General features: G+C 36.8%; 2 protein-coding genes and 1 pseudogene across 6 annotated transcripts; 2 read left to right on the top strand and 1 right to left on the bottom strand.

The window, feature by feature from the left end:
• Positions 1-1,279: 1,279 nt before the first annotated feature.
• Positions 1,280-7,351, bottom strand: LOC111315250 (O-fucosyltransferase 16-like). 2 transcript variants are annotated; one of them, XM_022916842.2, is made up of 11 exons: positions 7,227-7,351; positions 6,782-6,998; positions 6,622-6,678; positions 6,393-6,483; positions 6,073-6,149; positions 5,397-5,485; positions 5,078-5,261; positions 3,779-3,963; positions 3,259-3,361; positions 2,611-2,942; positions 1,280-2,531 (listed from the first exon to the last, which is right to left on the bottom strand). In XM_022916842.2, the coding sequence occupies exons 2-11, from the start codon at positions 6,947-6,949 to the stop codon at positions 2,072-2,074; spliced, it is 1,746 nt and encodes a 581-aa protein (XP_022772577.2). In that variant the 5' UTR covers positions 6,950-6,998; positions 7,227-7,351; the 3' UTR covers positions 1,280-2,071. The 2 variants fall into 2 exon arrangements, with proteins under 2 accessions (XP_022772577.2, XP_089605184.1); XM_089749058.1 differs by lacking the exon at positions 7,227-7,351 and having other exon boundaries at positions 6,782-7,099.
• Positions 7,352-8,690: 1,339 nt separating this feature from the next.
• Positions 8,691-11,808, top strand: LOC111315249 (uncharacterized). 4 transcript variants are annotated; one of them, XM_022916841.2, is made up of 7 exons: positions 8,691-9,089; positions 9,177-9,266; positions 9,367-9,447; positions 9,562-9,693; positions 10,335-10,553; positions 10,996-11,088; positions 11,331-11,808. In XM_022916841.2, the coding sequence occupies exons 1-7, from the start codon at positions 8,871-8,873 to the stop codon at positions 11,490-11,492; spliced, it is 996 nt and encodes a 331-aa protein (XP_022772576.1). In that variant the 5' UTR covers positions 8,691-8,870; the 3' UTR covers positions 11,493-11,808. The 4 variants fall into 4 exon arrangements, with proteins under 4 accessions (XP_022772576.1, XP_089605185.1, XP_022772575.1 ...); XM_022916840.2 differs by having other exon boundaries at positions 8,762-9,089; positions 9,174-9,266; positions 11,331-11,733; XM_022916839.2 differs by having other exon boundaries at positions 8,763-9,089; positions 9,165-9,266.
• Positions 11,809-14,622: 2,814 nt separating this feature from the next.
• LOC111315248 (limonoid 7-O-acetyltransferse-like) lies at positions 14,623-20,645 on the top strand (annotated as a pseudogene).
• The last annotated feature ends 623 nt before the right edge of the window (positions 20,646-21,268 follow it).

Raw genomic sequence — 21,268 nt, 5'->3', positions numbered from 1 at the left:
CGAGGGCCCAAGAATCTTTAGTTGGTTAATTTTTGGGCTAATCTTGGGCAAATTGGGCAAAGTGGATCAACTTTTGGGCCAAAATAAGACCTTAAGTTAAAGCTGGGCCCAAAACTCTACTTCAGTGATCATTTTGGGCTCAAATTTGGGCTAACCTCGGGCAAATTGGGCTTAGTGGATCAACTTTGGGCAGAAAATTAGGCCTTAAGCTAACGGTGGGCAAAAAATCTGCTTTAGTGGGTCAAATTTTGGGCTCAATTTGGGGTTAATGTTGGCATAATTGGTCTTAATGGATCAACTTTGGGCCCAAATTAGGCCCTTTTGTTGCAGTGGGCCCAAAAATATGCTTTAGTGGGTCAAATTTTGGGCTAAGTGGATCAGCTTTGGGCAGAAAGTTGGGCCTTAAGGTCATCTGTACTCCCAAAAATCTGCTTTTGTTGGGCAATTTTGGGCTAGTATTGGGCATAATTGAGCTTAGTGGATCAACTTTGGGCTCAAACTTGGGCCTTAATGTCAAGGTGGGCCAAAAATCTGCACTAGTGGGTCATTTTTTGGGCTAACCTTGGGCATAATTGGGCTTAGAGTAAACTTGGGTCTCAGATATAGGAAGAGAGGGAAATAAATAAAATAACAATAAAAAGAAAATGAAAACAATTTCCCTTACTCTTCTTCTTCCGATCCAAAGAAAAATTGAAAACCACAACTTCCGTGACCGCTGCATCTACATACTATATTTACCTTGTGTTATATGATGATGATTATTATTTATTTTTATTACTATATATGGGCCCAAAATATCTGCTTTATGGGGTTAACTATGGGCTAACCTTGGGCATAATTGGCCTTAATGGATCAAATTTGGGCCGAAACCTGAGCCTTGCGGGTCAAAGGATGGGCCCAAACTTCTAAGTGGGTTACTTTTGGGCTAACTTTGGGAATGATTGGGCTTAATGGATCCATGTTAGGCCTTACAGGTGATCATTGGGCCGAAACGTAGCCTGTAGGTCCGATTTAGGCTCAAATATGGGCTTCAATCGTCATTATGCTTTGGAGCTTTATTGGTAGACGTGCCTAGATAGGCCGAAACTTCTAATCTCCCTTGACCACTTAATCATCCAGATATGTTTGTATTTAGAGTACGGGTACTTAATCAGCCATTTAATCGGCCCCATTCAATTAGATGAGTCTAAATGGTATTTGACGAGCCCAATCTCTAATTCCGACCAATTGGGCCTTAAAGATCTAACTCAGACGTGTTACTTGGCCTAAACTGCTACAATTCCACTAAACTGATCGTTATATATATATTTTTTATAATATTAAAATAATGTTACATACTTAAATTTACTAATAAAATGCATAATCTGACTAATAACTCAGTAAAAAAAAAATGGTTTCCCAACCAATGATGAAGCAGCAGTTCACGCTTGTGGGCCTTCCCCACACGCATAGAAAACAAACATAAAGCAACTTCTGAACTTGGTTACAGCCGCCGCCAACTTTCTCAAACACTATAAATTGGCTTATAACGGATACAACAGAAGTAAGAAATTTACAACAGCTTTGCCCAACTAATTGACCAGAAACACTATATGAATGATCTCAATAAGATAAAAGAATCAGAAAAAACAACATCACTCGAACCATAGCCGTATTTCTACCTTTTTTTTCCATGCCATGATAATTGGATTGAGGCTCACGATCAATCTCTTCTTAGCAACTCAAAATCAGTTCTAATTGTGGTCTATTCTGGTAAACCTTTTGAAAAAACAAATGCCTCGGCCACCAACATCCTCCATAATTCATGCCTATACTTTGGAACCTTGTTCTAGAACATCATCTAGAAGAAAGCTCTATCTTCGATCCACCATCAAATGTATCCTTCATTTTAAATTGAATGCTCCTGGAAATCAAAAACTCAAGAAAAAAAAATTGTTGAGATTTTCAGGGGTTAAGAGACCAGATGACATTTTGCATTATCATCAACAAAACCATGAATGCCTTGTAGGGCCAAAGGTGAAGGCAAGGAATTACGAGAACAAATTTGTCAGGTTCATCCAACTCATTCTACTCAGTCTGAAAGCATCTCTTCCAACTCAGGTTCATCAGAGATGACTGCATCATAATCCGAACCTGTTACGTTATACAGGAGCTTCTCTTGAGGCCCACTTTGATCCTCATCATCATCCAGATCCGGCCATTCTGGCTCATCATTATCATCATAATCATTCTGATCATCACTAACCATATCATCTTTTTTTGATGAATCATCCAATTTTCCATGTTTCTTGTTTCTAGAATATGCCTTTGCCTTTTCCCTTGCCTCGGAATCTTCACATATACAGGTGGATGGATTCTCATGAAACTCACCCCTGCCAGGCCTGACCTCCTTTGGCTCCCCCATAAAGCCTCTCTGTAAAGAACGGACTCTAGAGACAAATGCATCCCATGTCATGTTCCTTCTGCTCAAGAACAACCGATATAATTTTTTAGCATTTGGACGAATAGTAGGTTTATGTCCAAAATATTTCCTGCAATAACAAACAATGGAAAAAGTTAGCCAGCAGTTATAGTTATAGAATCGTAGGATTGAAAGCATAACTTGTTTACCTTCTTCCAGCTAATATTCTAGCCATGTTACCATTATTGTTTGTGACAAACACATCACTCTCATCACAAACAATAAAGTCAAGTGCAGCCATTCGAGAAGAGAAAGAGGAAAATGGCTCCAATTCTTCCTTTGTGGCAATGGTATCTTTTGAACAGAAGTTTGGGAAGAGTGCTTTTAGGGGTCTCAAAGATTCCTCCCCTCCGTATACTTCACCAGATGCCACATAGATATGAACGTCACTGCCATATCCTAGAGCTCTAAGCATCAGACCAACTTCCTCTGGGGTAAGTGGGCATCTTCCTTGTCTCCTTTGCTTATCCGGATTGTTTTTCTGCAAAACAATAAACAGATGCCATACAGCATATGCATTAGATCTGGGTTTTACCCTCTCCTGTTCTTTATAAAATCTTTGCTCAACTGTAATTAAACCTTTTGTAATGTTTGGACATCATGGAAATGGAAAGAACTGCATTTTTTTTTTCCTTTTCCTTTGTAGGAGACTGATATTTATAAACTGAAAAAAATGATGTTGGGTGATCATAACAGTGGATATTTACAAATTTACTTTCCAAATTCCAAGTTCAACGCCCGTAAAAAGTAAGAATCAGGGTCCAGAAAATTAATAGTGTATGACACTTGAGCCATACACGTAAAGTCTTCCACCTCTTTCGTATAGCACCTAGTTCATTCCTTTCTTTTTCTCCTCCACCATAATCACATCCCGAGAATGCAAGCATGTCAGGCTCAAACCTGTAACAAAAATGTTCGGCTGCATCAACAATCTCATATCTGTCCTTTGTTATTGAAGGGAAAGCTATTGCTTGGAAATAATGATGCATTGATTCACTGCTGAATATGCACATATCAAGATGAATTTGGTTCAGGGTCTATATTTAAAAACAAGCAAGAGAGAAAGACATTTTTGTATCAGATATTTGATCTTCCCCTTAAATGGTCATGCTGCCATCTATTGAGTGTAAAGGAATTGCAGGGCTGTGTATAGTTAGTTACATAAATACATTATTTTATCTGTATCATGCATGCAGGTTAAGCAGTTTTGAAACCTTAAGGTATTATATAAAGTCTAGGTGCCCTGTGCACACAGCTGTAGGCATAGGTATACAATAAGCATGCTAGATATACAGGACCAAAGATAAAAATACATGCCTCAAGTGCAACGCAATATAATGCTTGCTCCTTATCCTCATTCGATGAACAAGTGTTTTACCCATTTCTAGAATAGGGTCAGCAAACTTCAGAGCATGGTAGTTAACTCTGCATCTTAACTTCTGCAAATCTGTATCCAATTTGTTTGCAAGTCTGTAATCAAACTTGTTGAGCTGAACTGCATTCTTCACATAACAAGACAAGTGCCATTAGCGAAACCATCAGATATTAGATAGTTTTAAAGGACAAGAGTAGTATCATCTCACCTTCATTTTACCGTTAGATAGTATAAAATGAAGCCATGGTTCAAATAAAATGTTGAGACTCAAGATGAAACAAATTTCAACAAAAGTAAAGAAGCCATCCAATACAAAACACTGAGGCACAAAGAATATGAATCAAAACTTAGAAAGCTTTCCAATAAACTTATTAGCAATCTAAAAGTTCTGTATGCTGGTTCTCTATATACTTTTTTGTTTCCAATAATAATGAGACTAGTTATAGAATAGAGAATATACCCATTCCCAACCTCTCTCTTTAGACTGGCCCAAAGCTCAAGCTTTATATGCCACCATAGCTGTTCCCGTGAAGGAAAGGTTTGCTGTTATGATGGCAAAGTTTTCCATGCCATAGGTGGATCCACCTTATACGCTAGGGTGTTTGTGAAATTTTGGATAATAAGAAAATTTAAAAGGAAAATTTTCACTAGACACCCCCAAAAATTGAAAAATATGAAAATTTGAAGGAAAATTTTCTACTAGACACCCAAAATTTTCTCATGGACACCTCTTTCGTCCACAAAATTAGTTAATTTGTCAACATGATTGGTAAGTCTGTTGGCAAATTTTTATATATATTATAAGTAGACAACCCCAAAAAATATCCTGCATCTGCCTCTGTTCCATGCATCACTGATCTTTAAAACTTTACCATTCTCTTTAATTACTCTCTGATTCCTCAGATCTTGATATTGACTGGTGGAAAATGGAAACAACTAATTTGGTATATATGACATAGTGCAAGATGGATTATGACTCTAACAATAATCGATGAAAATGCTATCCAGGTCCAGGAAACCAGTAAAACAACCTCTATTTGTGAGCATGCTTAGATTTCAGCAACATATCTGACAATCATTTTCCTCCATGAGGAAAAGAATAAGATAGAAGGAGACGGGGCAGGTAATACAAACACAGGAAAAGCACAAGTAGAGCAATCCAAAAGTGGCCAGTGGCCAGTGACCAGTTAAGGGCTACACATATAAAATTGACTGAAAAATTTTGAGAATAGGGAACTTACATGCCTTTTCAAAAGAACGGGCAATACATGATTTTGGTAACATCTTTCACTACACTTCCTTGGAACACGCATGGTGTATGGAGTCCAAGTCCTTCCTCCCCTTTTAGGCAGCTGCTTTATGATTTTAACATCTTTTGACAAAAATGATATGAACCAATCAATGTCAAAGATCTCTGAGAAGTTACTGGACATGAGAAAGTAGATACTATCACATAACATCTTGAAAACTCAATTCATGCAGAATTTTCTCCTTTTAAATATGGATGGCTAAAAGAAGTTACAAATTCAAATGGAAAATATCTTTCAGTCCATTATAAACCTGGCATCCTTCCAAAATGATTTTTGGTCCAGCTTTGGAACAACAAGAGTAGCATTCAGAATTCGAGCAGCAACAACAGCATCTGTAATCTGCCACATACATGGCTAGTAAGCTTGACCACAAAAAAGAATAAATAGAGGGATAAAACAATGATGCAATCATTGTGGTCTTGAGATATGGATGGTAATTAGTAATAGAAAGCTAAAACTAGTGTTCTAAAAGACCAATAGCGTTAAGAATGGAAGCACATCATTAAAGTTTCCATCAGTTAGAATCAGCAGAAAGTATGCCCTGTGCTTGTTACAGTTTTCGATTGAATCTCAGCCCATTAAATTATTCTCTGTTTATGGCCCAAAAAAATTTTCTGTTTAAACAATATATGTTGCCAATTGGGCCAATCATTAAGCAGCCACTTCATTATACAATTTCAATCCATGTTTATAGGCTCACTTGCAATCACAAATAAACTAGTACATAACTCCACACAGACCAATCAAGAAAACAATCTCCTTTAGTTCCACCATTGTAAGCTAAATAAAACAATATATTTTTAGCAAGAGAAACATAAATCTCATGCTAATTATGACATCAAAAACAAAATCATGGATGGGAACTTCTATAAAACATCACTGCAACAGAAAAAAGAATTGTACTGGGAAGTAGCTATCAATCTTACCCCGGTTCTTTGTTGGTTCAAGCCTCCACTTGTTGCAACAGCCAGGTATCTAGTGGGATGCGTAACAGCTTCAGATTCTGCAATACAGTCAACGCATTAAAGCCTTTTGACTGTATTAGGGATATCTGCAATTTAATAATTGTCTGAAGCAGTTTAAAAACCCCAAATCGTCTCAATTCTTTCATCACTATCACTAGATTTGAGGTTTCCCAAATCCATTTTCATAGAACCTAAAGTTTCAACATAAGAGTGATTTTTTTTTATTTGTAAAAAGATAAAATTAATCAGTCAAATTGGAGAGAAAAAATGATTATACACACTCGCAAATTTGGCGCTGGCATTACTGCATCGGTGAAAGAATTTAGCATTTCTTGAAGTCCATATATCACGATCTAATTTTCCTCCGCTACTCTGATTTTCAGAAAAATATTACAAATTAATTAATGTGAGGATCCAATGAAACCTAAACCCTAAAACGCATAATAATAATAATAATAATAATAATAATAATAATAATAATAATAATATAAGTAAAGAAGGAACCCTAACTGGAATATGGAAAACTGAATCTCCATTGGTAATCGGATCCTCAGAGACAGAATTAAACTACACGAGGGGAAAATGATCAATTTATATGTAAACAAAATCACAAATAAATTCAACGCGAATTGAAAAATCATGGAGAAAGAGCGAGGGAGAGAGAAAATACGGAGGTCTGGTGCTGGCGGAGGTGAAAGTGTTCCGATTCGTTAGGAGAAGGAGCGAGAAACGAAAGGACAGCGAAGAGGATTAGAAGAGCACCGGAGATGGCGGATATCACCTTAACCAGAGACCGGAGACGGTGGTAATAGAGGTGGCGCCGCCGTGGCAAGGCCATCGCAACGGCGCTGGGTGACGGCGCTTTCCACTCTCTTCCCAAGCAAAAACTAAAAGTGCAGAGAGAGAGAGAGAGAGAGAGAGAGAGAGAGAGAGAACTGATTGTCTCTGTCAGTTTACACTATAACTCCAACATTGCTCGAATTAAATCGTACTATTGCGCATTAGAGGCTATGCGATAGAGCGATAATATGGACAAGAGTGGTTGCATAATGGAGAAGAAAAAAAAAATGATAACAAAAGAACGAACAAAAACCACTTCAAGACGAAGAGAATACCGGATGGGGGAGTGGAGTGCGCTGGTGACCTGGCTTTCCTCAGTTGCAATAATGGGTTAGGGTTATAATATTCAAAGGCAAAAAAATATTCTATCTAACAACTGCCTGCCACTGCCCACAAAAAAAGAAAAAAACAAAAAACAAAAGGTGTTTTGGGGTGGAAGGCAGGTACATTTTAATTGAGGTGGCTACGATGTTTATAATATAACCCTAATTTTAGTGGCCACTGGCCAGTCAATCAGAGACAGACACGTTAATTGCAAAAGAAGCTTCTTTCAAATTCTTTTACTCAAAAAAAAAAAAAAAGTTACTCTCCACTATTTAAAAAATAATAAAAGTTTTCATTGTTTTATTTAAAAATCAATTAATATTTTTATTTTGATATTTGTTTAAATTTTTATTATTTATTTTTATATTTAATTTAAAATTATTAAATTCTAACCATAAAGTTACATTATTAAATATTAATCATTAGATAAATTAACAAAAATTTTCATTACCTTTTTTATTACTTTTTAAATAACAGAGGACATCTTTTTCTAAAAAATAAATAAATGCCTAAATAACAGTTTCCGGACTTTTGGGCTAGTTTTTGGGCTTAGGTAAGCTCCAATGACGTTATATATGGGCTTAGATCGAGTTGAAGAAAGGGGAGATTAACAAACCTAGCCTTCTATATTCGGGTGTTTGGGTTAAGATCATATTGAACCCACGCCTTCCAGACCAGATCCTAAATCTGGCGCCTTAGATCTCTCGGCCGAACTGTCTGAATTACACGAACTCCATCCACTTCTTTTTCACCAAATGCTAGTACAAAGTGACTAATAGTAGTAATTAAGGTTTAATTTTAAATTTTATATTTTTCACAAAATTTTTGCCTTTTTTTTCTTGTAATGAAAAGCTTACTCTTTGTTACTAATTCTTCTATTAAACCATGAATTATTATTTACTTTCAATTTCATAAGACAATAAATAATAAATCTTTGATTTTTTTTTTAATTTTTTTACATTATCTTCGATAAAAGAGAAAGAAAAAGAAAAAAAATGTGTTGAAAAAAAATTTATTTTCACAATTTCTTTTGTTTTATAAAAAAATAAAAGAAAATAAAAAAGTGAATGTGCATTTTTTTTTCCTTCAAATTAAATGCTTTAAAAAAAAATAATCATTCAATCTAAATTAACAAATTTATATATAATTGTATCTTTAATCTCTTGTTAATTTACAATTTTATCTTAAATCTCTTCCTTTCTATTTTTTCATTATTAATACCAAAGACAATAGAAACAAATAACTTTCTTCCTTTCAATTCTTTTATGTTTTTTTTTCCCTCACATTTTTTTGTTCTTTTGATTTTCTTTCCTTATTGCCGAACAAACATGGGTTAGTGAAAGCAATAGATAAATCCTGTCCTTTTTTTTTTTCCTCGTAATAGCATTTGATAATCTGCATATGTTATCCTCTAGGCGCTAGTCCACACTGTTAAGGTGGAACCCAACCAACCAACAAACATCTCTGGGAAGTGAGGACACCCGCATCAGAAAGCCCACCGTTTTGACTTCCTATATGCTTCACACTGGTTAGTTCATGTCGGCACCATAAAGATAAAATAATCAAACTTAATATAAGCCTGCAAAGGAGCTGAGATGAATACCTTGGCCGTCAAACCCTCTTCCTTTGTATTGCAATCTTCATCGACAGGCCTCTCATCCTGTAAGCCTAAACAATGTCTTCCTTCAGTTCTCTTCCCAAGAAAGATTAAAAGCAGGAAAAGGTTGGGTTTGAGGATTGAAGCATACGATTCTTCCAAAAGCGATGACTTTTCCAAGTCCAACGGTGATTCCAAGCCTCCTAATGGCACTCTGGTATCTCTCTCTCTCTCTCTCTTGTGTTTTTGGATGTTTTACGCAAGCGGCTTTTAAGACTCATTTTTTAAAAAGAAAAATCAGCAGCCTAAAACCAGGAGAGATATTCTATTGGAGTATGTCAAAAATGTGCAGCCGGAATTCATGGAGTTGTTCGTGAAACGGGCGCCGCAACAGGTTTCATTTTTATTTTCCCTATTTGTTCTGGATGCTAATTTCGTAGGTTCTGGAAATGAAATGAAATTGAAAATCGAAACGTCACTTCTTCTTTTTTCAGGTTGTTGAGGCAATGCGGCAAACGGTGACAAATATGATTGGAACACTGCCCCCGCAATTTTTTACGGTGACAGTCACCACCGTAAGTATATTCTGTTTTTTGGTTTGATTTTGGTTATGGTTTTTTCTTTATTGTTATTGAAATATACTCTTGTTGGTTTAGACAATCATTGGGATCTCTTTAATCTTCCTTTAGGTAGCTGAGAATCTTGCACAACTCATGTACAGTGTTATGATGACTGGATATATGTTTAGGAATGCACAATACCGATTGGAATTGCAACAAAGTTTAGAGCAGGCTGCTCTTCCTGAGGTGCAAGAGAAAAAGGTAAGTCTTTGCTTCCCTTTTGCCTCTTGAAAGAACCCAAGACGGTAACTGTTATCTGGAGAGGCTGCCGCTATTGCTTTTCCACTCTTCCATACCCAATAAGTAATGGCTCTCATAGCTGCTTCGTAGTGCGATTGTACTCTGGAACGATGTATAATGGAGCCTGTGCTGACAGGGAGAAATCTCACGTTCATAGAGATGAGAAACGGAACAGAATTAGATAGTGTGATGTATTACATTTTGATGATGTAACTGCATGTCATTGGTGTTTAAACATAACTTACCCATGGGAATTATTAATAGCTCTTGTCTTTATGTCATTGAATCCTATCTGTTCTGTGATTTTTACACCCTAGAGAGTTATTTTGACCCGTTTGATGCTAGTGTGTGTAAGTTAATCAGAGAGCCACTAGATGGTATAGCTTTGTCTAAAGTAATCAACAATGTAAGACTTTCTTTCATATTTCTTGTTAAAACATTTGGTGTCAACTACAGAAGTGCTTTGATGTCCTGCACGCTGCTCTATATTTAATTTTCACCATGTTTATTAAACTCCTGTTTAGTGGTAACTGTATCTGCATCAAACTTTTTAATGCCCAAATATTTTGTTTCAATGGTGCTAAAGGGCTTCATCTTTACAGGATGTTCTGGATTATGCACCTGGTACACAAAAGAATGTGACTGGTGAAGTTATTAGGTGGAATAATGTTTCTGGTCCAGAGAAAATAGATGCTAAAAGGTACATTGAGTTACTTGAAGTGGAGATTGAGGAACTGAATCGTCAAGTTGGTAGAAAATCTGCAAATGGACAAAATGAGCTATTAGAATATCTCAAGTCTCTTGAGCCACAAAATCTGAAGGTAAATAAAGCTATTTCCACTATTTTTTTCTTTATATTTTGATTGCTTTGGGTTTAGTTGATATCTGATTCTGGAGTTTTGCTTGCATTACATGATTATGGGGAGAGCTTACTGAATGCTTGTTGCATTACACTGTTTACATGATAATGCTTGTCACATTATGGGTAGAACTTGCAAAAATCTTAGCTTGTATGAAATTTGAAAGTGTCTTAAAGTTAAAAAATACTCGGGGAAAAGTTTTTATTGAGGAGAGAATTATCTTTAAAAGGTTTCTTTTGATGACCCCATTCTAGTTTCTTGCTGTAGGGCCAAACGGAATAAATTCCATCTCACTAGAATTACTGTAAACTGAAGTATAGCCTCCTCATGACTGAATTGTGGTTGTTACTTGCTTCTAATAAGAGTTATCTGCAGATATTGACTCAGAATGACATGTTTGTAGGAGTTGACAAGTAGTGCTGGAGAAGATGTGGTGTTTGCAATGAACACATTCCTTAAGCGTCTTTTAGTTGTTTCAGATCCTGAACAAATGAAGGTTATCTTTATATTTACTTTTACTTTGTTTCATCTACTCTTGGCATTACGGTTTAAATGTTCATTCATATGAAGAAATCAGTTGGCATTTGTCTTCTTCTTTTTGAGGAATGAGAATTCCAATTCAACTTTTTAATTCGGGATACATGCACCTTGTGACAAAATGTGGGAATCATAAAATACTATAATTTCATTTAACATTTGAAAGTGTCATCCTTTAACTTTGATATCCATGTTTTACAGGCACGTGTAACTGAGACTAGTGCACCAGAACTTGCCAAGCTTCTCTATTGGCTGATGGTGGTTGGATACAGCATTAGGAACATTGAAGTCCGTTTTGATATGGAAAGAGTACTTGGCACTCCTCCAAAGCTTGCGGAGTTGCCTTCTGGAGAAAATATTTAGGTGCTGGCAGATGATTGCAAATATATGCAGTAGCCAAATTGGAGCACATTAAAATGCTATATTGTGTCGAGAAGCTGAGGAGGGTTATCCAGGGTGATTAACTGCTGGAGAAAACATGGAAATTTTGTGCATGCCTAGCATGGTTGGCTTCTTATATTAGCTTAAAACTTATTGATGAAACAAGCTTCTCAAAAGGAATTCTAACTTTTAAATACAGCAAAGTTGAGGTTTTCATAGAACACATACACTGATCAACAGTTTTATTGCGGATCTGCTACAATAAGTTAAAATATCAAATTCCTTATTGACTTCTTTATCTGGTTGTCAATCACTAAGGTTTCTGTCTGTCATTCTTTTTTTCTTTTCTACAGCTACCATTGGAGACATTAGTTAACACCCTTGAATGGCTTGTACGATTTGCCATAAGTCATTGTTATCCATTACCTTGCAGAGTTTACTGCTGCCTTCACTGACTGCAAGTAATTGGGGGCAGAGAGGCCTTGTAGTCTGCCCCAAAAACAAGGTTGCGGGGTGTGAAGAATCTTGCTTAGCATCTTCTATACTCGAGCTCGATCAAGCAATTGAAAGCCGGTTGGATATTTATAGTGGTCTTATCATTACGGCCTTCTGCATGTTATTCCGAGCAGGGCCGCAGGGGAACCTTTGCTGCAATCTGCAAATCTGTCGCAACGTTCAGGCAAATCTGCATATAGACCATTCCATACCTCGATTGAATGCTTAAAAAAATTGAAGCTGATTGAAAGTAATTTTAGCTGGCTACGCATCGAACAGCCCTTGTTGATTCATATTTATTTATCAGTATTCTAGCTCGTTGACTTTGACTAGGTGACCAAGAGATTGGAAACCCTAGTATGGTACACCATCTTAAACTCAAAAGAGCGGCAGCTAAATTCTCATCATAATCCTTAAAAACTTCAGAAAGAACAAAATCATCCTCGAATTCTCTCCTTTTTTCTTCCCCTGTGCTGTCTTCATCAGAGATCATCAGCATACACAATACCTAGTGTTGTGAAAACCGCGATCAACATATGTTGGGAATACATAATAGCAGGTTGATGGGTCAGGCTGGACTTTGTCGTGGTACATCCGCTAAACAATAAATTCCATTATATTGAACCTTCCCTGACACTCATCAGTGAAAAATCCAGAACCAATGTCAATAACTTGTAAGGCAACTAAAGTCCATCACAATACTAATAATGTTCAAGAGTAACTATATTTACCAATCATATGCTCTGCACATAATTGATATCATCACATGTAAAGAAAGAAAATTTAATAAAGGACTCCTAGGTGCCCAGTACACTTTCAACACAATCTTAAAGCACCTTTTACCTTCTAATGGCAATAATGGCATGTTCTCAATTCTTCAAATAAATTCTGGCCGAAAACATGAAAATTCCTTCAATAAGGAATCTTAGTGAGACCTCGTTGTTAGGGGTGCAGTAGGTAACACCAGATACGAGAGAATGAATACTCTATTGATGCTTGCATGATAAGCTTAAACAATCTCCTTGGTATTAGTACCCAGAGTGTGTCCGGACGTCCAACAGAAGCCAGTAGGCAGTGCCTTTGATGACACAAGAACTCATATCTTGTGTTCACTCATAAAATGTATTTATCTATGGCATCTAGAGGAACAGAACCAGTAAAATCCCACAAGAATACCCAAGACATGACCAATCAAAGATCAGCTGGAGGTTGCTTAGACATTCTGACCTTTACTAAGGCACCCTAAAGAAAAAGATGTAGAATCCCTTTTTCTCAGTCAGTCCAAATGCTGAAGGAAACATGCATACACTGAAAATAGAGAGAAAAGCAAATTCAGACGCAAAATTTTGCATAGGTTATTTATTCTAGTAATATGCATTTGCACAAAGAGTAATGCCAAATGTGCAGAGAGAGAGAGAAACCGAAAGGATACCTTTCCACTTGCTTTCTTAAGGATGGTATTATACAATAATACATCCAGTTGATACCCTTCTAAACTTGCCTGATCCAGAAGGTTTAATGCTTCATAAAAAATTTCATATTCCAGCAATATCTTCATAAAATAAAGTCAAGTGTTAGAAACTGAATTCCGACCAACTACACATGAAGTATTAACCAATTGCTGCCCTTGGCTTTTTTATTTTACAAACTAAAGATAGAGCAAGAAGAGAGTTTTGGGCGTAAAAATGTGTACAATTACTTATTTTCTCATCTTCAAGAAAGCATCAGGATTCAATTCTAAGGTTATAATAAACAGAAGAGCAGGCAGGAACTCATTAGTGAAGATTATTAGACTAGAATTGCATCTTTTAGAGTAGGGGTCTGAAAATTAAAAGGTTAATATGAAGATGCACCAAAGCATTATGATGCCAAGTTCTACAGCTATTTTTGTATATATAGAAGAACATTTCCAGTATGCATAAAATAAAACTTATTTTCTAAATCTCTTCTTTTCTTGAGAGTTTGAATACTTAAAAATTAATAAAACAGATTTGGCAGATAAGTTCAGGATAATAGCTAGCAAAGTAAATTAGAGATATTTTGGGAATTGGGCAACAGGAATAAATTCTTATAAATCCCTTTTTCTTGGTAATGTGCATACAATGGTGGCAATATTGCTAAAGTGACTTTAACACGGCAGGATTAGAGATAAAACAAGAATACCTTTATTAGAGGCTAGAGCAGTGTATGTCATTGTCTCTGGATAAAACCCATCAGGCCATCACGCACCATCATGGAAACTAGTCAAGCTCCTGGGGCCGAAACCTTCTTAACCTAGGCCCAAATAAGACCAAAGACTTGTGTTTAAAATAAAAAAGATGAAAGAGGGACGATGATGATGATAAAGGAACAAACAAATCAGATAAAGCCGGCCTGGAGATTAATGATAACAATATTTCTCATTTTGATGAGATAAAATCTATGTTGGATATGTCTGGTGCTATAGTTTTATATATGCAAAATGATAGCACTCTTCCTTTATATTAGCATAGTTTTACCAATGAAATCATAAACAACTGATTGCAATACGAGAGATAAATTCATGCCACGTTTTAATCTTTGTTCCTAGGTATCCACCCAAACCTCTATAGAATACTTTTAAAAAGTGCCAGCCAAATTCAATGTGTTAATGTACTTGTAAGAAAAGCAGAAATTAAAAAACGAAGAAAATGGAGATTGAAATCATGTCCAATGAGAGCATCAAACCATCTTGCCCAACACCCCATCACTTGGGAACTTACAAACTTTCCCTTTTGGATCAGCTTATGCCATCAGCACATGTTCGAATGATCCTCTTTTATAGGCCCATCAATTGTGACTCTAACAATACGAATCTTGTCAGCGAAAGATTAGAGAGGCTGAAGTAATGTCTATCAGAAACATTGACTAGTTTTTACCCATTTGCTGGAAAGATCAAAGATGGTCTTTACATAGATTGCAACGACTCTGGAGTTCCCTGTCAGAAATTCTTTGCAAACCTGACAGCCAAATGATACGGAAATTGCTTCCTTCTAACATCAGCCGGTTGGAATCATCGAATGATGGAATTCCTGTTGCCATGATTCAAGTAAGCATACTTAAGTGTGGTGGCATTGCCATTGGCACACAAACTTCGCATAAGATCATTGATGGCCCTACATCAACCACTTTTCTCAAGGCCTGGGCGGCTTCTGCTAGAGGTTCGGGTGAAGCACCAAGGCCTAGTTTCATTGCACCACTGCTTTTCCCTCAGAATCATTTGTTGCCAAGAGATACATTGTTAGCTATATGGCCGTCCTTACTAAAATTTGGCAAGTGTGTTACAAGGAGATTTGTATTTGATGCTTCATCCATAGCAACTCTGAAGGCCAGAGCTTCTAGCTCGTCATTTGTGCGAAATCCAACCCGTGTTGAGTCTGTATCAGCTTTCATTTGGATATGTGCTACAGCTGCCTCCAGAATAAGGTATGGATACCGAAGGCGGTCTGTTTTATCCCATATTGTAAATTTGCGTGGAAAAACTGCGACATCCTTGCCCGAACATTCAATTGGAAATCTTCTTTGGATTGCAACTGCACAGTGCCTGAAGGATTTATAGCAGAAAACAAGAGAAACTAATCTGTTACTTGAAGTAAATTGGCTCATTTGATTATGAGCTTCATTTCATTAATTTATAGGCTTCAAAAATACAAAAGTAGTTGGCCTAACAGCATGGGTCACCATGCTCAGACCCATCATTTTACCTAGACTAATCTGCTGTCAGAAAGTTCCAGCAGAAATGCCATACTTAGTTGCTTCAACCATTAACACACTAACATGCTTCAACCACTAACACACTAACACTCCTCCTTGGTATTTCTGCTGGAAACACCAAGACTTTTCCTTAATGTTTCAAACCTTGCCTTTGGTAAGGCTTTGGTCAGAATATCTACAATTTGATCTTCTGACTTGCAATGCACCAGTTTCACTTCATTCTCAGCTTCAACTTCTCTAATAAAGTGATACTTGATCTTAATATGCTTAGTTCTTCCATGAAACACAGGGTTCTTGACCATTGCAACTGCTGACTGATTATCACAAAAAATTTCTGTTGGATCATCTTGCTTTTGACTCAAATCCAACAGAATTTTCCTTAGCCAAATTGCTTGATTAACAACAGCTGCAACAGCTATATACTCTGCTTCTGCTGTTGATTGAGCCACTGTTCCTTGTTTCTTTGAATTCCAGCTGAACACATTTAATCCAATGAAAAACACATAGCCTGAAGTGCTTTTCATGTCTTCATGAGAGCCAGCCCAGTCACTGTCTGTGAATCCTACCAATCTTGAACTGTCATTCTTCTTGAACCAAATTCCAAGTTCATTGGTTCCTTTGACATATCTCAACACTCTTTTTGCAGCCTTAAAATGCAACTCACTAGGATTTTACATGAACCTAGAGAGTGAATTTACAGCATACATGATGTCTGGCCTTGTTGCTGTCAAATACAATAAGCAACCAACCAAGCTTCTATAAATAGAGCCATCAGCTTTGTTAGCTCCATCTTCCTTAACAAGTTTCTCATTTTGAGCCAAAAGAGTGTTGACTGGTTTGCAATTTTCCATCCCAAACTTATTCAGGATTTCATTTGCATATTTTCTTTGACAAATGAAGATTCCTTGCTGGTCTTGATGAATCTCCATTCTAAGAAAATAAGACATTTCTCCCATGTCTGTCATCTAAAAAATTTCCTGCATTTGGAGCTTAAAATCTTTCATAAGAGCTGATTTGCTACCTGTCACAAGAAGATCATCAACATACAAAGAAACAATCAACAGATTATTACTGTTAAAAACTTTAATGTACAATGTTGCTTCACTGAGGCTTTTCTTGAATCCTAACTTCAGTAAATGATCATCAATTCTGGAATTCCACACTCTGGGAGCTTGTTTTAATCCATACAAAGCCTTCTTGAATAGATAGACTTTACCTTCATGTCCTTTGGCAACAAAACCATCAGGTTGTTCAATGTAGATCTCCTCCTCAAGATAACCATTCAAGAAGGCAGATTTGACATCAAGTTGGTATATTTTCCAACTTTGCTGAGTTGCTAAGGCTAATAGCAGCCTTATAGTGTCCAACCTTGCAACTGGAGCAAATGTCTCTGAAAAATCAACACCAAGCTGTTGGGAGTAGCCTTTAGCTACCAATCTAGCTTTAAGTTTGTTGATGGAACCATCAGCATTCAACTTTGTTCTGAAAATCCATTTGACACCAATGATGTTTTTGTTACTTGGTCTGTCAACCAGCATCCATGTTTGATTTTTCTCAATCATTTGAATCTCTTCCTTCATGGCATTTCTCCACTCTGAAAATTTGACAGCTTCTTCAAAGCTTGCAGGTTCAAGAATGACAACATTTGATCTTTGATAAATATCTGTGAGTGGTCTTATTCCTCTCACTGGTTCATGATTAATGATTTCATTTTCAAACATATAATCTTCTTGATCTTGGAAGCTTATCATGTCTGCAGTAATTTGCTTGACTGATTCTCCCTTTGATTTTTCCCAATTCTAGGCAGCTTGCTCATTAAATCTCACATTCCTACTTACAATCATCTTGCCTGTAAGTGGATTGTAAGTCCTATAGCCTTTGGTGATGTTGCTATAGCCCAAAAAAATACATATTTTTACTTTTTGATCAAGCTTGTCCCTTTTGATATCAGGAACGAACACATAACAGATGCTGCCAAAAATTTTGAGGTGGTGCACTGATGGTTTGCTTCCATTCCAGGCTTCAAAAGGAGTGTTTTCCTTCAAAGCTTTTGTGGGCAGCCTGTTGAGCAAGTAGACAGAGGTATTGACTGCCTCTGCCCAGAATTTCTTTGAAAGATTCTTCTCAAACAGCATGCATCTTGCCATCTCCATGATTGTTCTATTCTTCCTTTCACTGACTCCATTTTGTTGTGGAGTGTAAGTTGCTGTCAGTTGGTGTTCAATTCCTGTAACTTCACAAAACTCATTAAATCTGTCAGATGTGTATTTAGTACCATTGTCTGACCTTATGATCTTGATTTTGTAGCCACTTTGATTCTCAATCCAAGCCTTGAACTTCCAAAATACATTTGCAACTTCAGACTTTTGTTTCATGAAGTAAATCCAACACATTCTAGTAAAATCATCTATAAAAGCAATGAAATATCTACTGCCATTCAAGGACAAGGTTTTCATAGGACCACAAACATCAGTATGAACAAGTTATAATTTTTCAGTTACCCTTCATGCTTTGTTAATTGCAAATGGCAACTTACTTTATTTTTTTAGTTGACAGACTTCACACACTCCAGCACTGACTTCAACAATAGGTATGTTTAATACAAGATCATTTTTATGCATGAAATTTAATGCATTGTAGTTGAAATGTCCCATCCTTTTATGCCATAAAGAAGATTCATCATGTGAAGTAACATATACAGAGGAGTTTGCTTCATGCCAATTCAAGGAAAAACATTTTCCTTTCATATTAATAGTAAAGAGTTCATGGCCAGTGGGATCATGAATTATGCATGCCTTGTCTTTGAAAACTAAAGAGTAGTTATTTTCTAGCAACTGTCCTACACTCAACAGGTTTTGATCTATTTTGGGCACAAATAACACATCTGAAATGAGTTTGGTACCTGTTGGTGTCTTAACTGCCACTACTCCTTTTCTTTTGACTTCTATGAAATCACCATTACCTATTCTAACTTTAGAGGTGCAGGTCTTGTCTAGTTCTTTGAATATGTTGATATCAGATGTCATATGGTGTGTGCAGCCACTGTCAATGAGTCATGCACTGGAGGAAGTTCTGGTTTCATAGCAAGTTGCAACAAAAACTTGCTCTTCTAGCTGTTGTTGATTGTCAGCAACTCTGGCTTGTTAATCTGGCTGCTGCTGTTTTTTATTTTTACATACCTTCTCCATGTGACCAAGCTGCTTACAGTACCTACATTGTATGTTAGGTCTGTACCAGCAATATTTCTCCAAGTGAGTAGTCTTTTTGCAGTGAGAGCATGGTGAAAATTTTCCTTTCTTTTCACTGTTTCTAGAACCTTGGTTTCTTTGATATCCTTGTTTTCTGCCTTTGCTTTCTGTTTGCATCTTGGCTTTCTCCTTGGCTGTAAAAGCACCTTCTGTTGAATCCTCTTGTCTGATAGCCTTTCTTTGCTCTTGAGCTTATAGAGCATTGAACAATTCTGCTGGAGTTATCTTGGTCAGGTCCTTAGAGTCTTCAAGGGATGAGATTTTTTACTCAAACCTCTCTGGTAAGCTGACAAGAACCTTCTCTACAATTCTTTTGTCTGACAGCTCCTCACCAAGTAATCTAATCTTGTTTACTATCTTCATGAGTCTGTCATTGTACTCCTTTAAATTTTCAGACTCCTTCATCTTTAAGACTTCAAACTCTCTTCTAAGATTCAACACTTGCATTTGTCTTGTCTTGTCACTGCCTTGAAACTCTTTCTTGAGCACATCTCAAGCTTGTTTTGCAGTTTCACAAGTCATGATTCTAATGAATATGTCATCAGAAACTGAAGACTCAATACAGCTTTTAGCCTTGTACCTCTTTGTCTTTTCTTCACTATAATTTTTCATTTGAGTTACTGTTGGATTTGCAGGAAGTTGTGGTGGTTCCTTCTCATTTTCCACCACTTCCCACAAATCAAAAGCACTCAAATAAGTCTTCATTTTGACAGCCCATATCTGGTAGTTTTCACCAGAAAAAATAGCAGGTGGAGGTAAAGAGCAATTGCTTGAGGCCATTTAAGGTTGACAAAGGCTGGCTGGAAAGTGTTTGATGGCTTTTCACTCAATTTTTGGGACTCACAAATCCTCTAAGAACTTAAGGAATGCTCTGATACCAATTGAAGGATTTATAGCAGAAAACAAGAGAAACTAATCTGTTACTTGAAGTAAATTGGCTCATTTGATCATGAGCTTCATTTCATTAATTTATAGGCTTCAAAAATACAAAAGTAGTTGGCCTAACAGCATGGGTCACCATGCACAGACCCATCATTTTACCTAGACTAATCTGCTGTCAGAAAGTTTCAGCAGAAATGCCATACTTAGTTGCTTCAACCACTAACACACTAACATGCTTCAACCACTAACACACTAACAGTGCCATGCAGAGGCCAATTTAGAATTACAGTCATTGGTGGCTCTCTTAAGGAAATCGATAACGGAAACTAGTGGTGAGTTTGTCTAACAATTACAAGGTGAGAAAGGTTTCCAAAAGGTTCGCAAGTGCCTCATAGAGTTAGGTGAAGTGCACTCTAATGGAGGAGCTGATTATTTTGCATTTAGCAGTATGTGGAAGGTAGGTATCTATGAAGCTGATTTCGGATGGGGAAAGCCCATCTGGGTGAGTCCTGGTGGCATAGATGGTTTAGTGTTTCAGAATTTGGTGTTTTTGATTGAAACAAGAAATGGTGATGGAATAGAAGCATGGGTGACATTGGATGAAAAAGACATGGCAATATTACAAAGTAAAACGGAGATACTCTCGTTTGCTTCCCTGGATCCAAGTCCTTTTAAACCTCAGGATGAAGCTTATTCTTGTTAATTTGTCGTGGTAATTATTTTAAGTTACAAATTCTGCTATAAGAGGCCTTCCTTTTTTTTTTTTTGGGTTACAAAAAGAGGCCTTCCTTTTTTTTTTTTGGGGTTACAAAAAGAGGCCTTCTTTTCGATAGGCACGTAAGAAAATGAAATATAATCTTGATTGCAAGGGAGCGCAACATGGGAAACTTCCTTGCATCCTCCGCAAAGCTTGTAACCCAGTGCCTAATTAAAAAGGTCAGGTTCTGAACGTTCAAAATAAAATCGTTACTGTGACCTTTTCTCTCGGACTCGATGAAACCGATTGTATAATCTTATCAATCAAGGCAAGAGAAGAGAATTCTCGTACTCATCTTTCTCAGAAATCAAACATGAACATACTGGTTTAGCAGATGCAGGGAGTCATATTACTTAAAAGAGGGAATAATGCAAATAATAGGGTAATTGGTTTAATGTAAGGGAAGAACCGATGGGGTTACTTGCTATATAAAACAACAGGGCAAATGTCGTTCATACACTAAACACGTGTATGATAAAATCTCCACCTTGCACTTTCGGGCTAAAGGAAAAGGTTGCAACTGACTCTTCACAGGTAAGCCTGCAGCTAATTAATTACATTCAAAGTGCCTTGACCATGTCAAATTCTTTTAACCAATTAGGCACAAAGACGAAAAAGGGCCCTTTGATATTTAATTCAGGATC

Source organism: Durio zibethinus, chromosome 20 (assembly GCF_047325235.1).
Source record: "Durio zibethinus cultivar Kanyao isolate XHJ-2024 chromosome 20, ASM4732523v1, whole genome shotgun sequence".
Lineage (NCBI taxonomy): Eukaryota > Viridiplantae > Streptophyta > Magnoliopsida > Malvales > Malvaceae > Durio > Durio zibethinus.
The sequence above is the reverse complement of the archived record's forward strand: the minus strand, read 5'-3'. Positions and strand labels throughout refer to the sequence as shown.

Excerpts from the sequence above, each read along its gene's own strand:
- LOC111315250 (XM_022916842.2), bottom strand. The coding sequence starts at position 6,949 with ATGGCCTTGCCACGGCGGCGCCACCTCTATTACCACCGTCTCCGGTCT. Across the intron at positions 3,964-5,077 it reads CCGTTCTTTTGAAAAGGCAT|AATGCAGTTCAGCTCAACAA; the intron begins GTAAGTTCCCTA and ends TGTTATGTGAAG. Across the intron at positions 2,943-3,258 it reads AGAGGTGGAAGACTTTACGT|AAAAACAATCCGGATAAGCA; the intron begins GTATGGCTCAAG and ends ATTGTTTTGCAG.
- LOC111315249 (XM_022916839.2), top strand. The coding sequence starts at position 8,871 with ATGAATACCTTGGCCGTCAAACCCTCTTCCTTTGTATTGCAATCTTCA. Across the intron at positions 9,267-9,366 it reads TGAAACGGGCGCCGCAACAG|GTTGTTGAGGCAATGCGGCA; the intron begins GTTTCATTTTTA and ends TTCTTTTTTCAG. Across the intron at positions 9,694-10,334 it reads CTGAGGTGCAAGAGAAAAAG|GATGTTCTGGATTATGCACC; the intron begins GTAAGTCTTTGC and ends TCATCTTTACAG.